The sequence below is a fragment of the Carcharhinus amblyrhynchos genome, chromosome 14 (genome assembly GCF_965287045.1).
Source record: "Carcharhinus amblyrhynchos chromosome 14, sCarAmb.v2.hapA, whole genome shotgun sequence".
NCBI classification, from domain to species: domain Eukaryota; kingdom Metazoa; phylum Chordata; class Chondrichthyes; order Carcharhiniformes; family Carcharhinidae; genus Carcharhinus; species Carcharhinus amblyrhynchos.
In genome coordinates, this window is record NC_137337.1 from 78,444,340 (window position 1) to 78,468,353 (window position 24,014).

The 24,014-nt window shown below is 43.3% G+C and overlaps 1 protein-coding gene across 1 annotated transcript in view; it reads left to right on the top strand.

Annotated features, from left to right (window-relative positions):
* The window catches only part of dph6 (diphthamine biosynthesis 6), a 209,843-nt gene that overhangs the window by 177,309 nt on the left and 8,520 nt on the right, over positions 1 to 24,014 (top strand). Inside the window, exon 14 of the mRNA XM_080203162.1 lies at positions 14,475 to 14,862. Within this exon, the coding sequence (XP_080059288.1) occupies positions 14,475 to 14,862 (388 nt within the window). The remainder of the gene's footprint in view (positions 1 to 14,474; positions 14,863 to 24,014) is intronic.

Here is a 24,014-nt window from a genome sequence, read left to right on the forward strand (position 1 = left end):
CTTCATTAGTGTCACAAGTTGGCTTACATTAACACTGCAATGAAGTTACTGCAAAAATCCCCTAGTTGCCACACACCAGTGCCTGTTCGGGTACACTGAGGGAGAATTTAGAATGGACAATGCGCCCTAACCAGCACATCTTTCGATGTGGGAGGAAACTGGAGCACACATGGGGAGAATGTGCAAACTCCACACAGACAGTTACCCGAAGCTGGAATCTAACCTGGGTCCCTGGCACTGTGAGGCAGCACGTGCTAACCACTGTGCCACCATGCAGCACGGTGGCACTGCTGCTTCAGTGTCACGGACCCAGGTTCAATTCCAGCTTTGGGTAACTTTGTGGAGTTTGCACCTTCTCCCCGTATCTGCATGGGTTTCCTCCAAGTGCTCCGGTTTCTTCCCACAGTCCAGAGATGTGCTGGTTAGGTGGATTGGCCATGCTAAATTTACCCTTAGTGTCAGGGAGATTAGCAGAGTAAATTATGGGGATAGGGTCTAGTTGGGGTTGTTGACGGTGCAGGCTTGATGGGCCAAATGGCCTCCTCCTGCACTGTAGCGATTATATGACTTCCAAATGGCAATGTCAGAACCAGTTATGTTTATTAGCTTTGTGTATACAAATCACAAAATATCTTACGTAGTAAAATGCTGAATTATTTCCTGCTGTGTTCCTTTAAGATATTGAAACATTGCCCATCTGTCCCTTTACATGTTGCATTTAGATATTCCCGTTACACATGTAGAGCAATCCAAAGTTTCTGAAAGTAAACGGTTTATTTAGTTGTGCAGTGAAGCATCAAAGTGAAGGAAATGGACTGGCTGTGGCTTAAACAAGAGCCTTGCACTGTGCAGAGGAGCTATTTCACGATGTGATTAGAATCCCCTGTTGTGTAGGAAATGTGGGGGGATCTCACATACTTTGTCAACATATGCTCCCCGCTGCTAATAGGCTCTAACCTGTTTCCTGATCATTACATTTACCATGCAAATATTACCGTCCTGAGACCCGGCCACTATCCGCAAGAAAACATGAAAGAAAGAGCTTCGTGTATCATGATTTAAAAATTAAAAACCATCGTCTGGGGAGATTAAAAAAGATAATGAGGAAGGATCCTGCTTTTCGACATGGTGGCGGGGGCTCTGGGGGGTTAAAGTCCAGATGTTCTGTTGAAAAATGTTTTGGCAGAATAAAAATAAAAGCTGGATGGAGCACATCCAAATGTCAGGCTTTTCAAAATAAGGTGAAGCAAGCTTCAAGGTTACCATCTCCACTCTCCGCCCAACCGCTCCCATACTCATCCAGCCAAACACATTTGGTCACCTTGGTGATGCCATTGCCACTTTTCGCACAGAGGAAACTCTTGCCTCGTTACCAGCGAGCTCAGGGCTGGCACCTGAATAATTATCGTGAGTTGAGTCATTTTTCGAAGGCCTGAGTTTCAACAAGTGATTTTCTCTTTAATGGGTCTTGTATTTTTTTCTGGTCACACCCATTCAAAGAGGCGCGTGCTGCCAGTTGGCATCCGACAGGCCCGATGAGATAAACAGACAACTCCCTTTTCATCATTTGGGAAAGAATATCAACTGATGCGTTGAGTGCAAAGCAAAAGAGAAAATGCTGGAAAATCTCAGTGGGTCTGGCAGCATCTGGAAGGAGAGAAATGACCTGATGTTTTGAGTCCAGGTGATCCTTTGTATTCAGGTTCCAGCATCTGCAGTATTTCACTTTTATGAAGTGATGATTGTTCTGGAGGCAAATTTATTGGTTTGCTTTTACAGATTTTATTTTAACCCCAGTTACTGTTCGTTGTGTTTTGCTTCTTCGGCACAGTGGTTAGCGCTGCTGCCTAGGTCCCAGGTTCGATTCCCAGCTTGGGTCACTGTCTGTGCACAGTCTCCCCGTGTCTGTGTGAGTTTCCTCTGCATGCTCCAGTTTTCTCCCACAGTCCGAAAGACATGCTGGTTAGGGTGCATTGGCCATGCTAAGTTCACCCTCAGTGTACCTGAACAGGCGCCGGAGTGTGGTCACTGGGGGATTTTCACAGTAATTTCATTGCAGTGTTAATGTAAGCCTACTTGTGACACTAATGAATAACCTACAAAACTGTCTTTTTTTGTCATATCAGTTAGCTTTTTGCATCTTAAGCAAAAACCCTATAACTTCTGGATGGAGTGACCAGTTTAAGTTGGGCGTATACTAATGCTCCCGGTATAAGGCTGGTAGCTACATCATCATAACAAATCACAGTTGGCAAAACCTAATTCATATCATAAACTCATGGGAGCGAGGAACGTGTGCGCTCACAGCCATGGGTGGAGCTTTGCTCCTAATCTGTACACTTTAAATGTTTCGAGAGGATGTGAGCCCGAGCTTGAGATCACTGCGAATATTTTTTTGAAACTCAAATCAGGGCCAGCCCACTCTGACATCCCAGTGGATTTAGATTCCATGGGCTTCAGGGGCTTTCATTCTCCAGATTCTGCTGTAGACCCCCTTCAAAGTTGTTCTGCCACTTTTTTTATCACTGTGAAAGTGCAAACTACTTCTCAACAGGAATAGCAATTGTCTGTTTGCTCTCCAATCCTGTAAACGTCAGTATTCTTTATGTATTTTTCAATCCTTATTTCCCAGCCTTTGACCACAGTCTGTCACAGCTAAAGACTTCTTTTTAACCTGAGCTGAATACCCTCAACAGAAGACACACACACATGCGCATCACGGTGGCGCAGTGGTTATCATTGCTGCCTCACAGCGCTAGGGACCTGGGTTTGATTCCTGGCTTGGGTTACTGTCTGTGTGGAGTCTGCATGTCCTCCCCATGTCTGCGTGGATTTCCTCTGGGTGCTCTGGTTTCCTCCCACACGACGTGCTGGTTAGGGTGCATTGGTCGTGCTAAATTCTCCTTCGGTGTACCCGAACAGGCGCCAAAGTGTGGCGACTAGGGGATTTTCACAGTAACTTCATTACAGCATTAATGTAAGCCTACTTGTGACACTAATAAAATAAACTTTCTTCCACTTTCAGCAGTCCATCAATATCGCTGTTTCACTTCTTCTTGTTGGTCTCACAAGCTTTTTGTGGTTTTGACTTGATTAGATTTATTAGTGTTACATGTATTAACATACGTGCAGTAGAGGCAAAGCATACCATTCATAGGGAAAGAAACAAGAGAGTACAGAATGTAGTGTTACTGTCATAGCTAGGGTGTAGAGAAAGATCAACTTAATGCAAGGTAAGTCCATTCAAAAGTCTGACAGCAGCAGGGAAGAAGCTGTTCTTGAGTTGGTTGGTACGTGACCTCAAGACTTTTGTATCTTTTTCCCGATGAAAGAGGGTGGAAGAGAGAATGTCTGGAGTGCACAGAGTCCTTATGCCGGCTACTTTGCTGAGGCAGCGGGAAGTGTAGACAGAGTCAATGGATGGGAGGCTGGTTTGCGTGATGGTTTGGGATACGTTCACACCCATTTATAGTTAGTAAATTGAACAGTGATCTGATCAAAATGTTAAAAGATTCAACAGGTAGATGAGAGAAACTTTCCTCTGATGGAGAAATGAGAGGATTTTATCTTAAGATTAGGTCAGAGCCATTATAGAGAGAAATCAGGAAGCACTTCACCGCATGAAATATAATAGAAATCTATTTATCCCACACCTGAAATATTGTTGCTGCTGGGATAGTTGGAAAATTGAATTTTCGTTGACTAAGAACAAGAAATGAGGTGATTAATTGGAATGACCAATATCCATTAGATAGAGTGGTATCACCTTTGGGTCCGATTTTAAGTTGGGGTTTTAAATAGGTTAAAACTGAGTCTACTGTTGCCATTCACCCCTTCCAAAGTCAGTTACAGAAAGGGAAGGGGGCGGAAAGAGAGTGAAACCTTTAACATCAACTAGAATTGCCTTATTTCTAAAAAGAAAATTGGTGATGGGCAAATCCACACAGATTAATGTGAACAACAGGCAGAATGGAGGACAATATTGACTTCTGATTGCTGGAACACCTTCCAAGATTCATTTTGATTTGAAGAAGGAGGTTTGTGTATAGTTTCTTCCATCCTCTGAGGTAAGTGAAAGGGGGAAAGGAAGTATTTATACTAAAATGAATGCGAGACTGTGGCGCACTGTACAGCAGAAACGTGGAGGAGATGTTTATATACGAAACATGACTTCAGCATAGAGTCAAATTCAGCCAGCAGCTGTATGCAAGTTAATAAACTTCAAGGTAATAAACTTGTGAGGAAAGAAAACAGTTGTCGCAATTGAACAGGTCACGGAATTATCCTACTTCAAGGTGAGCACTTAATTCAAATAGAGAAACCGTGAAGCAAATAGTTGAGAAACTAGGTAGCAGTTAGAGTGATTAACTGAAACACAGAGGAAGCGGGGAATGTGATTCTCCAATGAAGGTATTTTCCTCTGGCAACTGGGTCCTCATTTTAGAACCCAGAGAACTTAACTGCAGCCAATGTCAGAACGGATCAAAGTGTTTTTTTACAGCAGCCAACATTTCTGTTCTGCTATGGAGACAGATAAATATTTCATGAACATGGTTTCTGTCTTTTCTTATTTTCTAATAGCTCTTTTATATTGTGCAGATTGGGAATTAAAAATGTACTCTGAGTCCCAAACTACACATAATCTCGGGTGATGTAACCATTGGCCAGGAACTTTCTGAAGTTTTGCCAACTGCTGGAATGGTGACGAGCGTATCACTAAAATAACAACTATTTTTATTTATTCAGCCTTCCACATGAAAGAAATGCTTCACATCCCATATCGAGGTGGAAGGCTGTGTGTGCAGGAATAATTAAATGGAGGCTAGTGGAGAGAGACAGGGTCCAAGAGAAAGGAGACTATTGAAAGCTGATATACAAGTGATAGATCAAAATGATTCTGCGAGACAGTTCCAGTGGGCAGAGTATAAAAAGTGAAATATTTGTCCCCTTCTCTGAGGTAGTCCCTTAGAATCAGCTTCCACTCCAGTTCAAAACCTTCAAATTAAATAGTAATGCCATAGAGATTTACAGCATGGAAACAGTCTCTTCAGCCCAACTTGTCCATACAGCCCAGGTTTTACCACTAAGCTAGTCCCAGTTGCCCATATTTGGTCCATATCCCTCTATACCCATCTTACCCATATAACTGTCTAACTGCTTTTTAAAAATTGTCCCCGCCTCTACTACTGCCTCTGGCAGCTTGTTCCAGATACTCATCACCGTCTGTCTGAAAAAATTGCCCCTCTGTTCCCTTTTGTATCTCTCCCCTCTCTCCTTAAACCTATTCCCTCTAATTTTAGACTCCCCTACCATTGGGAAAAGGTGTTGACTATTTATCTTATCTATGCACCTCATTATTTTATAGACCTCCATAAGATCATCCCTCAGGCTTCTACGCTCCAAGGAAAAAAGTCCCAGTCTATCCAGCCTCTCCTTATAACTCAAACCATTAAGTCCCAGTAGCATCCTAGTAAATCTTTTCTGCACTCTTTCTAGTTTAATAATATCTTTTCTATAATAGGGTGACCAGAACTGTGCATAATATTCCAAGTGTGGCCTTACCAATGTCTTGTACAACTTCAACAAGACGTCCCAACTCCTGTATTTAGTGTTCTGACCAATGAAACCAAGCCTGCTGAATGCCTTCTTCACCACTCTGTCCACCTGTGACTCCACTTTCAAGGAGCTATGAACATGTACCCCTAGATCTCTTTGTTCTGTAACTTTCCCCAACGCCCTACCATTACCTGAGTAAGTCCTGCCCTGGTCCAATTTACCAAAATGCATCACCTCACATTTACCTAAATTAAACTCCATCTGCCATTCATCAGCCCATTGGCCCAATTGATCAAGATCCCATTGCAATCCTCGGTAACCTTCTTCACTGTCCACTGTGCTACCAATCTTGGTGCCATCTGCAAACTTACTAACCATGCCTCCTAAATTCTCATCCAAATCATTAATATAAATGACAAATAACAGTGGACCAGCACTGATCCCTGAGGCACACCACTGGTCACAGGCCTCCAGTTAGAAAAACAGCCCTCTACAACCACCCTCTGGCTTCTGTCAAGAAGCCAATTCTGTATCCATTTAGATACCTCACCCTGGATCCTGTGAGATTTAACCTCATGCAACAGCCTACCATGCGGTACTTTGTTAAAGACCTTGCTAAAATCCATGTAGACAACATCGACTGCACTGCCTTCATCTATCTTCTTGGTTACCCCTTCAAAACCTCAATCAAATTCATGAGACATGATCTTCCACTCACAAAGCCATGCTGACTGTCCCTAATCAGGCTTTGCCTCTCTAAACGCCTGTAGATTCTGTCTCTCAGAATACCTTCCAACAGCTTACCCACCACAGACGTTAGGTTCACTGACCTGTAGTTCCCAGGTTTTTTTCATGCAGCCTTACTTAGTAAGGGGCATTTTCACCTAACTGCCTGTCCCATCGTTCTTCCTCTTTTCAAAGTTAATGTTGGGTAAAAATTAATCAAAAATAGACTTAGCCAGGCCAACAGTCAGACATGTTAGGAATTCCTGAGTGTCTATTAAACTGTGGCTTTCCAAGCTGGGACACTATTGATTTGTGCCATTGGTCCCTAAATGAACTACAAATTGAACATTGCCTAATTGCTCCTGAGAAGCTTTGGATAAAACTCAAATTATTCCAAACGCAGAAAAAGCTTAGAAAATTCTAAACCTCAACTTTTCAAAGATATATGTGGTTGACTTTTAACTGTCCCCTCAAGGGTAATAAAAGATGGGCAATAAATGCTGGCCCAGCCAGCAATACCCATATCTCATGAAAGAATAAAAAAAATTCTAAGATATTTCCCAATCAGCAGAAACTTGATGAAAGGATGTTAGCAATTTTACAGCTCTGTCTTTAATGTTGGAAACCAGAATGTTGTTAGATTTCTAACCCATTTACAGCAGCTTACGGCACTATCTCATGGTTTCCTCAAGCAAACTTCAATGTCCACACAGCATTTATTTTTTTTTCGCTTTCTTGGGAAATAACCCAGCGAGTATATATCTTATAAAGTATAGTTTTCTTGCTGATTATTGAAATGAGACATCTGGGAAGTTTTTTATCTGCTTCATGTTCGCAGTGATGTAGGGTTGCATTGGGGGGCCATGTTGTGAAATAGCGAACACTTAATCCTGGAGCCTCCCACTGAGTAATCTGTAAGGAGGGTAGAGAGATCAATCATTTAAACCTCTCAGGAAGGTTCGACACTGCATTAGCTCATCAAACCAGGCCAAATAGTCCATCAGTGTTGAAGTCTTCAGGGTAATGTCTTCTCACGGAAAAAAAAATCACACTTTATTGGTCAAAAATAAATGCTACCCTAGTATCTTTGTATAGAATGACATTTTCCTGATATTGGAAGCCTTTTTCCATGGTAGCTCAGCGGTTAGCACTGCTGTCTCACAGCGCCAGGGATGTGGGTTCAATTCCAGCCTCAGGTGACTGTGTGGAGTTTGCACATTCTCCCTGTGTCTGCGTGGGTTTCCTCCAGATGCTCTAGTTTCCTCCCACAGTCCAAAGATCTGCAGGTTAGTTGGATTGGCCATGCTAAATGCCCCTTAGTGTCCCAAGTTGTGCAGATTAGGTGGCCATGCTAAATTCTCTCTCAGTGTACCCGACAGTGTGGCGACTAGGGGATTTTCACAGTAACTTAATTGCAGAAGTGCCTACTTGTGAGACTAATGAATAAACTTTAAAACTCATGTGACACAATACATAGAGATGCACTGATTTGTAACACATTCATGGACAGCAAAAAAGTTGATTCTATTAGTTGTGCTCAGCTGGTTTGCAGAGTCCAAAGCTACGTGGGTTAGGTTGATTGGCCATGCTAATTTGCCCCTTAGTGTCAGGGGATTAGCAGGGTAAATGCATGGGGTTATAGGGGATAGGGCCTAGGTGGGATTGTGGTCTGTGCATCCTCGATGGGCTGAATGGCCTCCTCCTGCACTGTAGGGATTCTATGACTTCACCACCTGTCTGGTGACCTGGCCAAAGGGGTTGGGCAGATCTAAAACAAGCAGGTGATCCACTCTGTTAGATTATTGCCCAGGAGGTACTGTCAAAAATGATTCCTCCCTGATTTTTAATGATATATATTATTTCCCTTCCTGATGGCACTGTGGGTCAGCCCACAGCACGTGGACTGCAGCGTTTCAAGAAGACAACTCACCTCCACCTTCTCAAGGGCCAGCCAGCGACACCCATGTCTCACAAGTGTATTAAAAAACGTTTGATCAACTTTGATTGTTTAGCTTAGAGAGTCATGGAATCATTTACAGCACCATTCAGCCCATCAAGTCTCTCCGTGGAGCATTCCAATCAGCCCTAGTCCCCCACTCTATCCCCATTGATCTGCTAGACTATTTCCTTCAAGTGCATATCCAATCTTCTTTTGGCATCATCCATTGTCTACCCTTCCAACACCCTCATAAGCAGTAAGCTTCGGGTCGTTACCACTTGCTATAGAGAAAAGTTCTTCCTTATCTGTTGTAAAATGCTAATTAAATGTGTGTCAGACTTTGCATCACGCTCTAGTCAAGTTCTGCCTCACATTATAATTGAACATCTGAATTAGGACTAGGGAAAGGCTGTTCAGCCCCTCTACCATCCAATAAGATCATGGCTGATCTTCTACCTCAGCTGCACCTTTCCATGACATCCCCATGCCTCTTGATTTTGTCTTAAACAGCTGGATGTAGGTCGTGTTGTACATATATGTGACCAATGTAGGCAACGCTGGGTGAATCCTAGTAGCTGCTAAGCTGAGATTGAAAATTTTTATTCATTTGGACCTTGGAAATATAATCGGATATAGGGTTGTGCTTTATTGGCAGCTGTCATTATAAAGTTAGTGGCAAGATAGCACAGTGGTTAGCGCTGCTGTCTCACATTGCCAGTGACCAGGGTTCAGTTCTGGCCTTGGGTAGTTGTCTGTGTGGAGTTTGTACATTCTCTCCATCTCTGTGTGGGTTTCCTCTGGATGCTCCAGTTTCCTCCCATGCTCCAAAGATCTGCTGGTTAGGTGGATTGGCCATGCTAAATTGTCCCTTGGTGTCCCAAGTTGAGCTGGTTAGGTGAACTAGATGGCCACGCTAAAATTGACCCAGAATGTTTAGGTTAGGGGGATTAGTGGGAAAACGCATGGGGCTATGGGGATGGGGCCTGGGTAGGACTCTCTGTCAGTGAGTTGGTACTGACTCAATGGGCTGAATGGCCTCCTCCTGCCCTGCAGGGATTCTATGAAGTCTGAGTCCTCAGGTGGCCTATCACTGTCGTTGGTTTGCTGCTTTTTCATTGATTTGCAGTCAGTCTGCCACATGTTAGGCTGGGAAAGTAGACATTTTCAGCTCGAATCTTGCCTCCTGCTGGCCAGCCACTGAACAGCGTGAGTGGAGATACCCCCGACTACCTCTGCCTTACGCTCGCAGCTCGAGGCAATTGTGGTGCGGTTTGAGTTGCCCTGGGGAGAAACAATTAGTGAATTACAAGAGGTTAAAATTGACGGAATCCATCAGAAACCATTTCTGACTTTTGTCGAGACGTTTTCACAAAATAAGACACTTTGGAGAATTTATTTTTTGGGGGAAAAGAACCTGCACGAGATTACTTCCTTGTCAACGTTGCTCTTTCTCACTTAAAAACTCAGCTGCAGCTGTCTGTGTGGATTTTGCATGTTCTCCCCGTGTCTGCGGGGTTTCCTCCGGGTGCTCCAGTTTCCTCCTCCATCTGTTGGCTAGGTTGCTTGGCCATGCCAAATTGCCCCTTAGTGTCAGGGGGATTAACAGGATAAGTATGTAGGGGGTTGCAGGAATAGGGTTTGGGTGGGATTGTGGTCAGTGCTGACTCGATGGGTCGAATGGCCTCCTGCACTTTAGGAATTCTATGATTCTAAGACATTCACTGGGGTCCTGCACAGTATTTTAAAATATTTTCCACAATATATGAGATATTATTGGCGCTGTTTGCGTAAAAGTCTGTTTGAGTGGAAAGGTATTGACGTTAAAACCTGTGACAGGCTGAATGGGGGAGAAAAAAATCAAAAAGTTTGCAGAGACGAACGGGTTGACCCTGGAAGTTGTGGAAATGTTGGTTGAGCTGCACCTCAGCACCTTGGGCCAATGGAGCGGCCTTTAAGCTTGAGCGAGCTTCGCTCTTTCCAGGACAAAGCTCTCGTTTTCATCTTTTCAAACTGTTTTCCGCCACTTGGAGTAAAATCAGTCTTGACAAGGATAGAATTTGTCTCCTGAAGGAGAAGAGTTTGCCCGTGTAAGTGCTAATGCAACATTTGTCTGTCGCTAACTTTACGCTTTCCTCCCTGCCATACCTAATACACCGAAAGCAAACTGCTCTCTCTCTGAAATGTTATTGTGTCTGAAGTGCCGGCAATTTGAGGTAAAATTATTTCTATTTTTTGCCGTCCCTCGCACAAGAAGGATATTTGTGTGATTGTTTGCTGTGGGTATACAATTAGTCTCTCCTAACGTTTAATCTACAAGTGGTGGTGATTTTCATTTAAACAGTACACTACAATCAGGCAGCAATGTATTTCACTGTGGAAAAATACTGTGGGTATTCTTTACAGTAATTTAGTGGCCGTGTTGCGGAATGGAGTATGTGTAACCTATTATTATGCACCACTCACAAGGTCCAAGTGGGTGAAAATTGATCTTTTAAGTTGAAAGAGGGGTAAGTGTTGTGCCCTTGCTGATGGCTGTACAATTTTTTTCTTTGCTGGGTAATTTGTTGATTTCATTCCTGCCCCATTTTAAGGCAGCAAGTGGGAAAACCATTTTCAAAGGCTGGTCCAATTTTTGTTGAGGGTCACATTTAGGTCCCTTGCTGCGATCTCAGTGTAGTTAACACTTGCTTTCAAATGCTGAACTATTAGATTAAAGCCTTAGCGAGGAAAGATTGCATGTGAAGTGGTTTGAAATGGAAAATTTCGTGAAATTTGCTGTGGTGAGTTGCAAAGTCCTTTTCTGTGATTTCACAGATCCAAGCATGAGTATTCTTCATGGGTGTCACGGTAGTGGGTGTCACGGTAGTGGGTGTCACGGTAGTGGGTGTCACGGTAGTGGGTGTCACAGTATGGGTGTCACGGTAGTGGGTGTCACAGTATGGGTGTCACGGTAGTGGGTGTCACAGTATGGGTGTCACGGTAGTGGGTGTCACAGTATGGGGGTCACAGTATTGGGTGTCACAGTATGGGGGCCAAAGTATCAATTCCACAGTATGGGTGCTACAGTTTCAGTTCTACAGAATGGGTGCTGCGGTATTGGGTGTCATAGTATGGGTTTCACGATATTGGTGTCACAGTGCTGGGTGTCACAGTGCTGGGTGTCACAGTGCTGGGTGTCACAGTATTGGGTGCTACATAATGTACAATTCTGGTTACTTACATTTTGCTGAAACTAAATTGAGTGGTATTCTGTGTTTGTCCATCAAAAACATCCAGATAAAAATCCATCCCCCTACATGGAAAAGGAATTCAAAAAGTGACTTTTTACCACTCATGATGCTGTTCTTCGTCGAAAGAGATAAGGATTTACCAAACAAAAATAATTTTGAATCAGGGCCTGCAAGGAAAACTCCCCCTGCTTCTGATTGGTTCCAGTGTTACAGAATGAAAGAGTACACTCAATAAAGACTTAGCAAACTACAAATAAATCCATTAGAAATTCACCACTGCCCAGGGTGAGAATAAAAACAATAGCAATTTCTGAATTATTCCTGTCAGACATAACCAGCTTGGAGCTTGTACAGCTTTCTCAGCCCCTTTCCTATTCCCCGTCTGTAGCAAGGCCAGTGTTTATTACCCTTGTGAAGGTGTAGTGAGCTGTCTCTCTCTGAGCCGCTGTAGTTTGTGTGCTGCAGGTACTCCCACAGTGCAGTTAGGGAGGTAATTCCACACCTCTGACTCAGGAGTGATGAAGTGTCGAGGGTTGAGAAGCCCAATCGATGACTTTTAAAGAGACCACTGGAGGTCTCTCCAAAAAGGTAAGATTTGTAGTGTTCTTTTTCAGATTTTTATGAGATCAGGAAGAGTAGACCTGATCCTCTTGACCCCAGCAGAGGTTGTTTGGTGCTGCCCTCTCTCACTCGGTCTTTATGTAAAAGTGGCTGGGGCCAGATACTTTTTTGCCTAATTGCCTTTCATAAGGGACATGAGCAGAACTAGACCATTCAGCCCATCGAGCCTGCTGCACTATTCAGTAAGATCACGGGTGATCTGACTGGGACCCTAATCCACTTCTCTGCCTCCTTCCCCTTGACTCCCTCATCAATCAAAATTCTGTCTAACTCAGCTTTGAATATATCAATGATTCAGCTGGGGAAGGAATTCTAAAGACTAACGACTCTCTGGGAGAAGGAATTCCTCGAAAATGGGAGACCCCTTATTTTAAACTGTGTTGCCTAGTTCCAGATTGCCCGATGAGGGGAAACCTCATTAGGAAGGATGTTTGGTGACACTAACCTAGATTGTTTGCTTTGAGAAGTCCAGAAACGTCTTCAGCATTTTGCTGTAATTAATTCCAGTGTATTAATCAGTACCTATCCATGAAGGCCCGTTATTCACAACCTTATCCCTCACCTAAGATGTAGTGATCCTCAGGTTAAAATCACTGTGGAAACTAAGTTATAATTCCAACTATGGTCAAATATTTAATTCACTTTGTTCTGCAAGATTAAGGATGCTCACTTCAAATAAAGTACCATCAGGTTGCTGGAACTTGTAAAACTATGTTAAAAAGTTAGAAACTAGAATGGAAAAATTAAGTTACAACAATTGTGGAAACTAAATTATGATAAATAACTGTCAAGTAATGGAAAATGCTTATTAGCAAACAGGACCTTCCTTGTGTACTCAGGATAAGCGACTAATCTAAACCTTGTGTTAGTTTCATAAACACTGTGTTCGCAGCCTTGACCACAGGATGGAAGTAGACCCTTTCAATAACAAAATTCCAAAGAGCAAGATACAGTGACAACAACTGTCACATTTTCTGTATGAATTGAGAGAACACCTTGTGTTGTTTCTGCTGCATTGTGCACAAGTACTTAAAGCTTAGAAGTCTGAGTATTCTTAGTGCCTAGTGTTGTTAGTACCCAGTGCATTCGACATTTCCACCAGTCAGCACAGCCTATGGTCATCTGGGACTATGGCAACTTTATCTTTTATATTCATCGTGTCAACTTCCTATTAACAGACCCAGCTGTAACATCCATAGGTTCTACACTCTAGCTATGACTGTAACACTACATTCTGCAGCCTCTCCTTTCCTCTCTCCTGTGTATTCATAGAATCACAGAACCCTACAGTGCAGAAAGAGGCCCTTTGGCCCATCGAGTCTGCACCAAACACAATCCCACCCATGTATTCTTTGAGTGGTATTCTTTGTCTGTATAGCATGCACGAAACAATACTTTTCACTATATCCCCAGTACATGTGACAATAATAAAATAAATCAAATCAAATCAAACATCAAAACAAATCAAAAGAATAGAATTTAAATATTGCACTCACATTTAAAATATACCCTGACATTTGTGTCTCTTGAAAAAAAGGTGTTCCAATCAAATAGTACTTTTACTTTTAAGAATGATGATCGCACTTGGTGTGCGTGTTTGCATTTCAGTGCTGATTGGGCAGAGTGCAAATAGTATTCCTCAAATGAACTTCCAGCTATTGTCGGAGATGAACCTGGCCCCATCTTTGTATTCCCCCACCCGGTTTAGAATTGAACATTCACCTGGCTGTACTTGCCACAGATAACTGCTGCTTCACTCTTGTGAGTCTTGCTGCATTTTTACAACTCTGACTTTGCAAGCTGGAGATATGTTTGAAGATTTCTATATGAAAATGAAGAAGATAAGTCTGGTACTGCTCTAAAGATTGTGAATCACAGGTTTTAAAGTTTATTTATTAATGTTATTAGTGCGTCTTTAGGTAAGTATGTGTATGTGAACCTCATTACCAGTGTGATTTATGTTTCAAATTGATGGATAATGAAAAGTTTTAAAGTTTATTTATTAGTGTCACAAGTAGGCTTACATTAACACTGCAATGAAGTTACTGTGAAAATCCCCTAGTCACCACAGTCTAGCGCCTGTTCGGGTCAATGTACCTAATCGGCATGTTCTTCAGACTGTGGGAGGAAACCAGAGCACCTGGCAGAAACACAAGCAGATACGAGGAGAACATGCAGACTCCACACAGACAGTGACCCTAAGCTGGGAATCGAACCCAGGTCCCTGGCGCTGTGAGGCAGCGGTGCTAACCACTGTGCTGATTGGGAAGTAGGCAATCTTGGAAGCAGTTTTGATTTCTAGTTCACAAATTGCAAATGCCTTAGGAAAATTCACAGCAATGTTCCAAACATTTATGTGGCAGGCACTCACTTTTCTAATATGTTTTCATTATGAATCACAGGATGGAGAGACGGAGGCTATTTCTGGCCCACTGGTGGTAGTCGTGTTCCCTCGCCTGCCAAAAGGCGCTGCAGTGGAATGGCATGTCATCGCCCTAACTGATGATCCCTCTGAGAGGAAATCCTTCATCATAACGAAGAAGTTTGAAGGTTATATAATTGACTGTGAAGTGGTCGTGTCAAGTTCACTGTCAAATGCTGCCATCTCATTGTCCGTAAGCCTTCTTTCACCATCAGTGACCTCCTTGGATCTAAAGGGTGTGCTTCAAGAATTAGCCATTGTATTCCGGGAAGCAGTGGATAAACTCCCTCGAGACGGCAACCAGCTTCCTCTGTGCTTCAAAACCTTCTTCTGTGAAGACACCATAGATCCCAGTTTTGTGCGGCGAGGTAAGATAGAAGTTATAGTTTGGTTGGAAATACAGAACTGCAATGTGATAATGATGAACCATTGACTTTGAGGCAAGAGTTTTAATTCCAGGGTTGACTGACATTTTTGGATGGACATTTCCAAAGCCATGACTTGTCGCTACATCATCTTCATGCCCTTACATTTATCAATCTCTGGAACCTTGTCCATCTCTCCTATACTCTCCTGTTATTTGACTCTGGCTCCTTGAGCATCCCTCCCCTCAGTTAGTCCCACTATTGGAAGCTGTATCTTCAGCTGCATACACTCCCCACTCTGGGATTCCTGCCCTGAACCTCGTGACCTCCTGAAATCCATCTCATTCTTTAAGAGCCAGTGTCAAACCCACCTGTCTGATGAAACATTGAGTCACTGCTAACATCCCCCTCCATTTCATTGACCTCATTCCCATCTATTTGACTTGATTTATTTATTTGCATCTACGAGGTGTCTTGGGATGTTTTTTCTGTATTAAGAGTCCTTTATAAGAGCAAATTGTTGATGTGTAAGGTGAGGGAAGGAAACTGGATTCTACAGTACTCAAGTACACCTTCTGAATAGTCAACTGGTCACAACATCTGACCTGGAATCTTCTACTTTTCTCTCTCAAGGACAGTGGTTTGGATGCGGTGGTGAGATGGAAGCGGTAAATTTGTTTTTTTTTAAAGTTTAAGTCACATCAATCGATGAAGACTTTTCTATTGTCCGAATATAAATAAAAAAAGAGAGAATTACATCAGCAAAACCATAACCTGTGCTGCTACATCCACCTCCTATATCAGAGCCGAGAAAGGGAACAAATAGAGGGGGAAATAAAACAAGAGTCTTCCTGCCCCCTCCCCGGTGTATCGTTCAACTTTGTTAAAATTCTGATTAAAACCATTATTGTTGCCAAGCCTTGTAATCGGACATGCGTGATAAAGTTCTGTTAAAACGTACATATCCACAGTGCTGTACAAAATGTGACTGAATTCTATGGATTAAATGTGATATCATTTTTTTTAAAAATCAGAATGTCAAATTGATCCGCGAGGGCTAAACTTCAGTGTGAAGGGAAACAGAAAATGCCGGAAAATCTCAGCGGGTCTGGCGGCACCTGTGGAGAGAGAATAGAGCCAACGTTTCGAGAGCTGAAATGTTGGTTATGGTCTCTCCACAGAGGCTGTCAGACCCGCTGAGATTTTCCAGCATTTTCTGTTTTTGTTTCAGATTCCAGCATCCGCAGTAGTTTGCCCTGATTTCAGTGTGAAGGGATTTGGGAGACTGGATGCACCATATTGTGTGAAATATTTTGGAAAAGCGTCAGTACAATGCCAGTTGTTTCTTTTTCAAAGGAATCAGCTTTGCGGTTCTGCATTGAGAGTCTGTGAGCAGGGGACTAATCAATTGGATAATGATATTCAGGAGCACCTGCTATAGAACTCTCTCTAGGAAGCTGCAGTCAGACTCACTCGATATTAGGACTTAATAGCTGAGCTGCTTTGTTTTGTTTTAGTTTTGCGAAAATGAATCCCATGGGTTTTCCCAAGGTCTGAAATGAGAATAGGGAACGCTGGAAATGCACAATACCTCTATTAGTGGGTTTGGAAAGGAAACGGTTTCACTTTGCAAACACCAAAGAACTGCTATGTATACACAACATTTTAATTTTAGTTTTCAACTGTTTGTAAGTAGTGTGATGATAAAGACTATAATGGACGTAGAAACATAGAAGAGCAGGAGGAGGCCAAATGGCTCTTCAAGCCTGCTCCACCATTCATCACAATCATGGCTGATCATCCAACTCTATAGCCTAATCCTGCTTTCTCTCCATAATCTTTGATCCCATTTGCCCCAAGTGCTATATCCAGTCCCCTCTTGAATGCATTCAATGTTTTGGCATCAACTACTCCCTGTGGTAATGAATTCCACAGGCTCACCACTCTTTGGGTGAAGAAATGTCTCCTCATCTCCGTCCTTGTTCTACCCTGAACAAGCCACGTCAACCATTCTTCCTTAATTCACGGTCCAGTCTTTCCAAAGAACCATCCTGATACCTGCTGCCTCCACTAAAGACGATGTTCCTTCAGTAATTTTTGTGACATTACCATCCTGCAGCAGGGTCATTTTTTAACCTGAAGTAGCACCGACCACACAATCAAACGTCCACTTCGGAGTACGTTGCAGCTGTAGGATTATTGGTGGCTCAGTTTAATTAGACTCTAGGGACACAGTTTTCCAACCGCGCTCACCCCAAAGCTGGAAAATCCCGCCCGAGGTCAGTGATCCGTGTCTGACCCACTACAGTTCCCATGGCGGGCAGGATGGTAAAACTCTGGCCATGGTCAAACTCTGCAACGTTCAAAACTAATTCCATTCCCCGGGCTGAAGCAAACAGCAGTTTTAAGTTCTATATAGTCAAATTTCAGTTCAGTTAAGGTTTCGACAATGATTTTAACCCATCATCAAATGTCCAGGGAACTTTGTTGTATTGTTGTTGTTGGGGTGTCACAGTGGTTAGCACTGCTGCCTTGCAGTGCCAGGGTCCCAGGTTCAATTCCGGCCTCAGGTCACTGTCTGCATGGAGTCTGCACATTCTCCCCATGTCTGTGTGGGTTTCTTCCGGGTGCTCCGGTTTCCTCCCACGATCCAGAGAAGTGCGGGTTAGGTTGATTGGCCGTGCTAAATTGCCCTTTAGTGTCAGGGGGATTAGCAGGATAAATATGTGCGGTTACGGGAATAGGGCCTGGGTGGGATTGTGGTCAGTACAGACTCAGTGGGCCAAATGGCCTCCTTCTGCACTGTAAGGATTCAACGATTCTGTTCTATGATTCTATGAACTTGTTTATTCGATCGTTTTTGTGATGTAAAAAGTCCTACGTGAATTCTCATCTTCAACCACTTTCTAAGGAAACAAAATGCAGAGTGCCATTTTTATGATGTAATGTTAAAGTTTCCATAGTCCCAGATGATCACATGCTGTGATTGGTGGTGCTTTAGCCTGAGGATCAGCACACCTCAGGCAAGGGGCAAGGTTGAGAAGGTGGGGTCTTCATACAAAACCTCAGCCGGTACGGGAATTGAACCCACGCTGTTGGCATCGCCAACCAGCTGCCCAGACAACTGAGCTAAACCCCTGCGTACTGCATGGAAGCTGTGGATAGGCTGAAAGGATTCAAATCTTCAGGCGTTGTGAGATTAGTTGACACTTTGACTTCTCGTACACCATGTAGAATGGAGGAGTGAAGGGGGAAAGACTGGAACGTACGCAGAGAACTCTTTTAGGATCAGTCTCCCAGAGAGGTGTGAAATCTGTGGATCAGTTGTGGAGTGTATACAGTGCGTTGTGTCCTGCAGCATTCTATTGCACATATTGGTCATAATGGTCTCCTTTCCCTCATTAATAAAATAAAAGTAAATTACTGCAGATGCTGGAATCTGAAACCAAAAGGGAAAATGCTAGAAAATCTCAGCAGGTCTGGCAGCATCTGTAAGGAGTGAAAAGAGCTGACGTTTCGAGTTTGGATGACCCTTTGTCAAAACTTTGTCAAAAGGTTGTCTGGAGGGTACACAGAGGGTAGTAAGGGTGTGGAATGCCCTGCCTGCAGCAGTTGTGGACTCGCCAACTTTAAGGGCGTTCAAATGGTCAGTGGATAGGCATATGGATAACATTGGAATAGTTTAGGTTAGAGGGTCATTAGATTGGTTCCACTGGTCGGCGCAACATCGAGGGCCGAAGGGCCTGTACTGCGCTGGAATGTTCTACGGACTCGAAACGTCAGCTCTTTTCTCTCCTCACTGATGCTGCCAGACCTGCTGAGATTTTCCAACATTTTCTCTTTTCCTTGTCCTCATTCCCTGGCCTTTTTAAGGGTGTTGATCTTTGATTTGGAAGCAAGTAGATATCGGCAGCGGATGCGAGATCCGTTGCAGCAAATACAAGAATCAGAAAGCACAGATTTGGCTCCGTTGTGGATTAGTTCATTTCTGGAGATTCCTGAACATAGTTGGGTCCTAAAGTTATTTAATTGGACAGTGTAGTGAGGTCAGTTGCTGCAAAGGCATAATCCGATTCCTGTTCCATTGTCATACAACATTCAGAATTTACCCTCAGGAGATATCTCCGTGAGGCAGTAAAGCCTGAGGGATTTTTCTTGGGATCCTGGTCTCGTTCCAATCAGGGAGTTATTACTGGGAGCTCCTGGGCCCTTGTCAGACTGTTCTGGGGGTTGTGAAGGGGGAGACAATGGAAGTGGTTGCTAAGAGCTTCAGCACTCTGTGGTCAGACAGACATTGTCAGCCTATCATTGCTGATAATAGTGTTGCCCAAGCGCAGTGCCTGAAGTTGGCATGGTTAAACCTGTCATTAATGTCTTCATTCCACACGAGCCAGCACTTAACGGTATTGGCAATTTGGAACAAATGTCATTGACAGATCTGTGCTAATGCGATGAAGTTTTGATTATTGATTGGCACAAATGTAGAAACTTTAAGTGAGGTAGTGATGTGTCCATCTCATCCACTGCATTTGTCAGATAAAGCTCTACTTTTCCATCAGGATATTCATTCAGTGTGGGCTTTTGTAAACACAGCATTGTTCTAACTCAGTGAAGCCGTTTCACCATGCTGTGTATATAACAATTCCTTTGGAAGTCTCAAGAGCTTACTTTTCCAAGTGTTTTCTTGCCGACTCTATTTTAGTCAGTCTGGCTGTTGTAATTAGGCACCCCAATCTCAAACACCCACAGAAATAAGCCCCCAAAATTTACCTGTTTCCCCCCTCTCTGCATTCCTGTGATGGAAATAGAATCTCCCCAGTGTCGAGGATCAGAGGTGAGAGATGTTTCTAAAGTTTATTTATTAGTCACAAGTAAGGCTTACATTAACACTGCAATGAACTTACTGTGAAAATCCCCTAGTCGCCACAGTCTGATGCCTGTTCAGGTCAATGCACCCTAACCAGCATGTCTTTCAAACTGTGGGAGGAAACCCACGCAGACATGGGGAGAATGTGCAGACTCAGCAAAGACAGTGACCCAAGCCAGGAATTGAACCCAGGTCCCTGGTGCTGTGAGGCAGCAGTGCTAATCAGTGTACTGCCCTACACTCAGCTACTTCGCTCTCACTCAGCCACTATACTATCCCCTACGGTTGTTTTCTTTCTTAGGATTTGTAGGCCAGGGAATCTGCGCAGACCTTTTAGAAGAAGACTTGATAAAGGATCAATATTTTCTCTAACAGCCTTTGTTTCATTGTACCATTGCCCTAGCTCTGCACTGAATACCAATTTCACTGCCTGAGGCAAAATAGTATTAAGTGAGTAATGTATGTATAAAAACAAACACGTACAGCAGTATCTCATTACTGTAATTTCTCTGTGTTAGGAGTGCACTGATATGTGCCATAAATTAATATGTTTTATATTGCAAAGATTTGCATTGCCTGCTGTGGATTAGTCACGCATTATGCCACATTCTTTAGCCTTGGGAATTGTCCCAAACTATAGTAAAAACAAGCCAGTTGTACACTAAGTGTTCAGGGTGAATGGAAAGCAGCTGTCAAAAATGCAACATCAAAAACAGATCAAACCTTTGGGTGGCCCTGTTGGTACACTGATACTCTGTACCACGGAGTGGTGAGAGAAACATTCTTTACCTTTCGCACTTAGTGTTTGATCTTGGTTGGGCATTTCTGTGGTACGTGCTTCCTTGAGTGGAGTGAAGAACTTCGGGAAATGGAGAAGAATGAACTTGTCACTCTTCTCCATCTCTTTCAGAGCTGTGACATAACAAAAATGGCCAGAAGTGAATCATCTAATTATCCCCTCGATCACAGTGGGCCTATACCTCTCTTCGATCAGAATGGGTCTAATTCTCCCCTCGATCACAGTGGATCTATATCTCTCCTCGAGCAGAAAGAACGCTTTCTATGTTGCATCTGTGAAAATTAGTGAGAGTCGTAGTGGACGTGCCAAATTTCCTTAGTCTTCTGAGAAAGTAGAGGCGTTGGTGGGCTTTCTTAACTATAGTGTTGGTGTGGGGGGACCAGGACAGGTTGTTGGTGATCTGGACACCTAAAAACTTGAAGCTCTCGACCATTTCTACTTCGTCCCTGTTGATGTAGACAGGGGCATGTTCTGCTTTACGCTTCCTGAAGTCGATGACAATCTCGTTGGCATTGAGAGAGATTATTGTTGCGGCACCAGTTCACCAGATTCTCTCTCTCATTCCTGTACTCTGTCTCGTCATTGTTTGAGATCCAAGCTACTGTGGTGGTGTGGTCAGCAAACCTGAAAATCGAATTGGAGAGGAATTTGGCCACACAGTATATAAGGAGTATAGTAGGGGGCTGAGAATACAGTGCCCCTGTGGGACATCAGTGTTGAGGATGATTGTGGAGGAAAGACAAATTAAATGTCAAATCAAGTACAGAAAGTGAGGGGAATAAAGGTTTGATTAAGAGAGGAGGGGGAAGGGAGGCAAAAGAAAAAGTAATTTTTAAAAATATGGGGCGGAATTCTCCAGCAGCGCTTGCTCCAAAACCGGAGAATCCCACCCGAGGTCAGTGGACCTTTGTGTGGCCCAACCCCGCCCGCTGGGCCCTGTGGGGGTGGGACGGGGAAATTCCCCCATTGATACTTTTAAATCTCCAAGAACAATTCACTAATTGAAGGAAGCAGCATCCACAGTTTAAATAGTTCACTTTCTGGGTCAGAGAGGTGGATAAACAGCCATTAACAAATTATTATGCCCTTATAAGGGCACTGAGGCAATTCATTGCTAGATCCAACTGTCTGTAATGAGCTTAACCAATAATAAATCTGCAAATGCAGCACGTTCACGGGATTGATAGAATCCCTACATTGTAGAAGGAGGCCACTCAGCCCATCGAGCCTGCACTGACTCTCTGACAGAGCTCTTATCCATGTCCACCCCCTGTCCTAACCCCATAACCCCATGTATTTACCCCGCTCACCCCCTTAACCTACACATCTTAGGACACTAAGAAGCAACTAAGCCCACATGGGAAGGTTAAGCACAAAATTATTTTATCACAAAGTTCACAGTGAAGTAATGTAAATTGGCTAATAATTAATGGTGATTTAGAATTTGTGAGGTGCCTCTTCATTGGAAGAATTTGCACATTAATAATGCCACGTGTCATTCAAGTGTTTTTCAACAAATTCTGATCCAATATCTTAATAAACCTCAATTAAACCCTTTTCTTGACAGTTGTCCTGCATTTAATTATTTCCTGCTGGAAAGTTGTCTAGTGTGTCATCTTCATTGTAACTCCTTTGTCAAAATCCCCTAGTTGCCACACTCCGGCATTGTTCAGGCACGCTGAGGGAAAATTTAGCATGTCCAATGCACCCTAACCAGCACATCTTTTCAGACTGTGGGAGGAAACCAGAGCACCTGGAGGAAACCCACGCAGACACGAGGAGAATGTGCAAACTCCACACAGACAGTGACCCAAGCCGGGAATCGAACCCAGTATCTGTGTGGGTTTCCTCCAGGTGCTCTGGTTTCCTCCTATATTCCAAGATGTGTGGGTTAGGTTGATTGGCTGTGCTAAATTGACCCTTAATGCCAGGGGGATTAGGAGGGTAAATACATGGGGTTGCAAGGATAGGATCTGGGTGGGATTGTTGTCGATGGGCCAAAGGGCCTCCTACTGTACTGTACATTCTATGATTCTCCATTGGGGAAAACCCTTGGATATGATGACAGCTGAGGCAATTTGGAGTAGTGCAGTGAGGATGATAACTGGCAATACTGTGGCATAAAGTAATTCTTCCTCACATCACCCCCTTTATCTCTTGTCCACAACTTTAAATTAGTGTCCCCTCCAGCTCTTGTACCATCAGCCAATGGAACAGCTTTCCTTTAACAGGTTTAGATAAGGTAGACATAATCTTGCACACCTTCCTCAAATCTCCACTCAACTTCCTTCACGCCAAGGATAACAACCCCAGTTTCTCCAGCCCTAATCTTGTGGTTTGACCTCCCACCTGTGATGATACTGTGCCTTTAAGAAGTGTATCTGAGCCATGTTATTGTGCAGGATCAGCTGCAGTTGTGTTTTTATGCGCTTGGAGCCAGTGTCCACCGGCATGGTGTATTCTTGCAGCAGCATCACAATTGTTTCTAATGACTAGAATGGTGGTTTTAATCTGAACTATTGCTGTTCTGCTGTTTTCCCCTGGGATTTTGCAGAGCAGGATTTCATTGGGATGTTTGGCAGATATTGTCATGTGATGGGAGAAGCTGGGCTTTTTCACAGAATATCCAAACTTAGATGTCACTTTTGGGTTAAGAGAGAGACACATCTCACTTTACCTCTCTCTGAAGTTGGAGACTGGAATCTGCCAGATAATAAGTCTCTATTTTGAAGATTCTGCTGTGTGTGAGGGTTGCTGCTTCGGGAACTGCAGAGGGAGAGGTATCCTTTTCTGTCTCTGGAGACCAGGGTCTGGGTTTTGCTTCTCTGAGGTTTTGCTGTTTTGAGGGTATATCATTCTCTGAAAATTGCTGCCTGGACTTTTGTCCAGAAATGTTAAAAAGCTGAAAATCCAGCATCATGGGAGTGTACTTATTTTGTGCTAATTCTGAAGGAAGATGTATGTCGATGGGGTACCACTTTAAATTGGAACAACAGAGATAGCTAGCTATTAAGAAATAAGTATTTAAATCTTGTGATTGGTAAAAGTTATGATAAATATTTTTGTTATATTCTATCAGTGTTTTTAAATAATTTTTGTTTGATAAAAGCTCCCTATTAGGTCACTTGAATCATACCTCGAGTGAAACATGTTATGCTCACCCTAATGCCAAAATCAAATGTAAAACTTGGGGTCTAGGCTAGATTCACAAAACACCTTGGAGTTTCTGGCCTGAGTCTTAACGCATCATAGAAGCCATACAATGCAGTAAGAGGCCATTTGGCCCATCGAGCCATCCCTGGAACCATTTTGTTAAATCTCTGCACTCTCCCAGGGACCTTCACATCCTTCCTAAAGTGTGGTGACTAGAACTGGACACAATATGGCCCAACCAAAGACCCAACTTTGTACTCAATACCCCTATGTAGATATGTCGATCACACTTCAGTGTTACTTCAATCTATTATCAAACTTTTGTCTTGCACATAG